Genomic DNA, 3629 nt, shown 5'->3' with positions numbered 1-3629 from the left:
AAAAAGCACCTGTCGCTATTCATTAGCCATCAAAAACACGTCAGACACGTACTGCGTTAAATACAACCAAGTGACTTATTTGATAAACAATTTACGTGTTTAAATATATTATGTTCATTAAAGTAATATGTTAGTGCTCTTTTTGTTGTCCTTCCGCCGCTGACCCAGCAGGTCTGTACGTAGGCTACATGCACGCCACCAATTTCTAGCGTCAGTTGCGCAAGTCTGGAAAGGGACAACCCATTTCCGCCTTTTCAGCTTACTGTTCTTCCGTCCAGAAGGCTATGCTACGAAGGACAGGACATTTGCTCTTTAAAAACAACTACAGTCATCATCGTCACATACGTGTTGTAACCATGAGTGAATGCATGAACTTCACTGAGGGGGAGTTCTATCAGGAGCATTTTGACTCGCGTGCATATGCTAAGAATTTCTATTCCTGCTCTCGCGGTCACTCTGACGAGAAGGATTTCCTTACTTTCGTTTTAAGATGCCTTAGCCGAGTTTTCTCAACGGGTAAGTAACCCCAGTCCATCTAACAGCTAGATCTAAATGTTTAACTTTTTTTTCTAAATAAGTCTGACTCAATTGTCTGTTTTAAAGGAGAACACAGAGGTCAGAGGCTGATTGATGTTGGCAGCGGACCATCTATCCACAGCGTCTTAAGCGCATGCGAATATTATGACGAAATTGTGCTGTCTGATTTCGCTGATAACAATCGTAGAGAACTTGAAAAATGGTTGAAAAACCAAGAAGACTGTTTAGATTGGAAACCTATTTTGCAGCGCGTTTGTGAACTTGAGGGGAAAAGGTAATGTTAATAGCCTATATGTATATTATTTGGGTGTTTTTTCAGGGGCAGTTTTGGTAGATTAAGGAAAATTCTCATATATTTACACATGATACCAAACTTCTTACTTGCCATACTAACTTTTTTTTTCTTTTTTTTTCATTTATTTATGTCGCTTTTAATTCGTCTTTGAACTATTCAGCCCGTCTGATTTGGAAGCTTCGCTGAAGCATCGAGTCAAAAATGTTTTAAAATGTGATGTCCGGTTGGAGAATCCATTCTATCCGCACACATTGGAACCAGCTGACTGCGTCATTACATCTCTGTGCCTGGAAGCAGCGTGTAAAGACATTCAGACATACCGTCGCGCTTTACATGGGCTGACCAAGCTCCTGCGTCCTGATGGACTTTTGGTCATGGTAGGTGCTCTGGGTGAGACCTTCTACAAGGTGGATGAACGGCCCTTTTCTTGTCTAAAACTGAATCAGTATGATGTTGAGGAAGCGCTCAGAGGTTTAGGCTTCTCTATCCACGAGTTTAATATACTGCCTGGAGATGACCAGAGGAACAAATCCGTGTCTGACTTTGAGGCTGTTTTTCATCTTGTGGCGAGAAAACCTTCTGACTGACAGACCAAAAAGAGGAATATATATAGGCCTACAGCAAAATCAGTTGTATTTAAAGCTTGAGCACGCCTAAATCAATCTTTCATAGCCTATGATTTTTTCCCCCCTTGTTTATTAATAAATGGCACAAGATTTTAGATGAATATGGAATGCATAACTCTTAAAACTATACCACAGTGTATACTGTGATGGAATTTTTAAACTAATTAATTATGAAGTAACATTTCTTTTCTTCTACAGGCCTAACAAGCTAACTTTAAAATAGAGAAATTGTCAATAGGACTGTGTGTTGTAACAAGTGGAAAAAATTTGCTGTGCTGGCTAGACAGTATCCTTCTAGATATAAGATGTCTATAAAAAATTGTTTTGACCTATTGAGTAATCAGTGAACTAGTAACCTGGAGATTTTTGATGATTCTGTGATTCAGTTGTTCAAATTTAAATTTACTCTGCCAGTAAGCGTGGTAGAGGAACTATGTTGTTTTTCTCAAATCTGAACCAATATATTAAGATTGATGATTATGAGTAATAGATCATGTTATACTGACTGTGTGATGTACCTGAAATCCCATAAAACCTGCTGTATTTTTTTACATTTTTTTTTTTGGAGAAGAGGGATTCTCTGAGATTGATGAGAACTGATGATTAAAGCATTCAAGGACAACGGGAGTCTGCTATTGTGCAGCGCTGCAACTTAAGACACTTGAAATCCATTTCCCAGGGTCAGTGTTGTAGGGATCAGTGTCAGATCATTTTTTCTGTAACAGTGCGTACGGAAAGTATTCAGACCCCCTTAAATTTTTCACTCTTTATTTGCAGCCATTTGCTAAAATCATTTAAGTTCATTTTTTAATGTACACACAGCACCCCATATTGACAGAAAAAACACAGAATTGTTGACATTTTTGCAGATTTATTAAAAAAGAAAAACTGAAATATCACATGGTCCTAAGTATTCACCCAGCTAACAATTTTTGGTTCCCAGAACGTTCTGGGAACGTTAGTTCTGGGAACGTTCCCAGAACATACATCCTAACGTTCTCTGTTGGTTAGCCAGGAAAGTTTTCTTTACGTAAATAGAACGTTCCCTGTTGGTTTGGAGAACGTTCCCTTAACCTTCCCGGAACGTTCCCCTAACCTCTTTTTACTCCGATATAATTTACCCTGTTTTAGGTTAGTTATCACTCCGCGTCCCATATGGTATAAGCGGCACGGAAGATCGGATGAATGGACGCCAATGTCTTGTTTTGAACTTTTATTTAATCAATAGAAATATATTATAAATAATCCGAGCACATAAAACTTATGGAGGATTAAATAAGATCGAATTTATGCATTAATATGTAAAGATTTCGTGAATTGTATCACTGACTGTACCTCTTACGTTTCTTAAGCAACAAACATTGACTTCAACACAGTATGGGGTTTTAAAATATTAATTTTATTCACAGACATTAAAAAAAATTATAACAATTATGTGACTTAACTGGGATAACATTACATTCATTTCTTACCACTGAATTAGCGGGTGCTCACTTTTGGTCGGTTAACATCATGTTGTCTTCAATTACCTGTCGAATGTCTCTGAAATCACACTATTTACACTCCTACATATATTAATTATAAATAATTATTCAATAAAAAGATCGATAAACAAATATTATAGTCAGTCAGTAAAATGAAATGACCGTTAATTTTTAAATTACGGAGTGCGCGGCTCTCTGTGGAAGACAGAAGCGCGTGCTGGAGAAGCGCGTGATCAGAAGCGCGCAGTAAAGAAAGATAACACTTCATCTCTGTAGCCCATTGGTCTATCATCTGCAATAGTTTGGTTATAATGAAATCTAAAAATAAAAATAACCTGCAGGGAACGTTCTGGGAAGGTTCTCTTTAGGTTGAAAAAAAAGGACCAAAAAGTAACCTGCAGGGAACGTTCTGAGGACGTTCTCTTTAGGTTGCAAAAAAAGAACCAAAAAGTAACCTGCAGGGAACGTTCTGGGAACGTTCTCTTTAGGTTGCAAAAAAATAACCAATAGAGAACGTTCCCAGAACGTTCTTATTTGGTTCCCCAAAAAAATAACCAAACGGGAACCATATGGGAACATTAGGGGAACGTTTGTGTTTGCTGGGAAACAGTCGATCAGTGGATGTTACTCACGTGTAAAGCGGGATATTTCAGGCCTTCCTGTCTAGCTCTCTCCAGCGAAGCTTTT

The 3629-nt window shown here is 38.0% G+C and overlaps 1 protein-coding gene across 1 annotated transcript; it reads left to right on the top strand.

The window, feature by feature from the left end:
- Positions 1–244: 244 nt before the first annotated feature.
- LOC137002016 (nicotinamide N-methyltransferase-like) lies at positions 245–3423 on the top strand. Its single transcript, XM_067361483.1, has 3 exons — positions 245–516; positions 604–811; positions 993–3423. The coding sequence occupies exons 1-3, from the start codon at positions 285–287 to the stop codon at positions 1417–1419; spliced, it is 867 nt and encodes a 288-aa protein (XP_067217584.1). The 5' UTR covers positions 245–284; the 3' UTR covers positions 1420–3423.
- Positions 3424–3629: the final 206 nt, after the last annotated feature.

This window comes from Chanodichthys erythropterus, chromosome 1 (assembly GCF_024489055.1).
Source record: "Chanodichthys erythropterus isolate Z2021 chromosome 1, ASM2448905v1, whole genome shotgun sequence".
NCBI lineage: Eukaryota > Metazoa > Chordata > Actinopteri > Cypriniformes > Xenocyprididae > Chanodichthys > Chanodichthys erythropterus.
Note: the sequence above shows the minus strand (reverse complement) of the source record. Positions and strands in the feature narration are given on the sequence as shown.

Excerpts from the sequence above, each read along its gene's own strand:
- LOC137002016 (XM_067361483.1), top strand. The coding sequence starts at position 285 with ATGCTACGAAGGACAGGACATTTGCTCTTTAAAAACAACTACAGTCAT. Across the intron at positions 517-603 it reads TAGCCGAGTTTTCTCAACGG|GAGAACACAGAGGTCAGAGG; the intron begins GTAAGTAACCCC and ends TCTGTTTTAAAG. Across the intron at positions 812-992 it reads TGTGAACTTGAGGGGAAAAG|CCCGTCTGATTTGGAAGCTT; the intron begins GTAATGTTAATA and ends TGAACTATTCAG.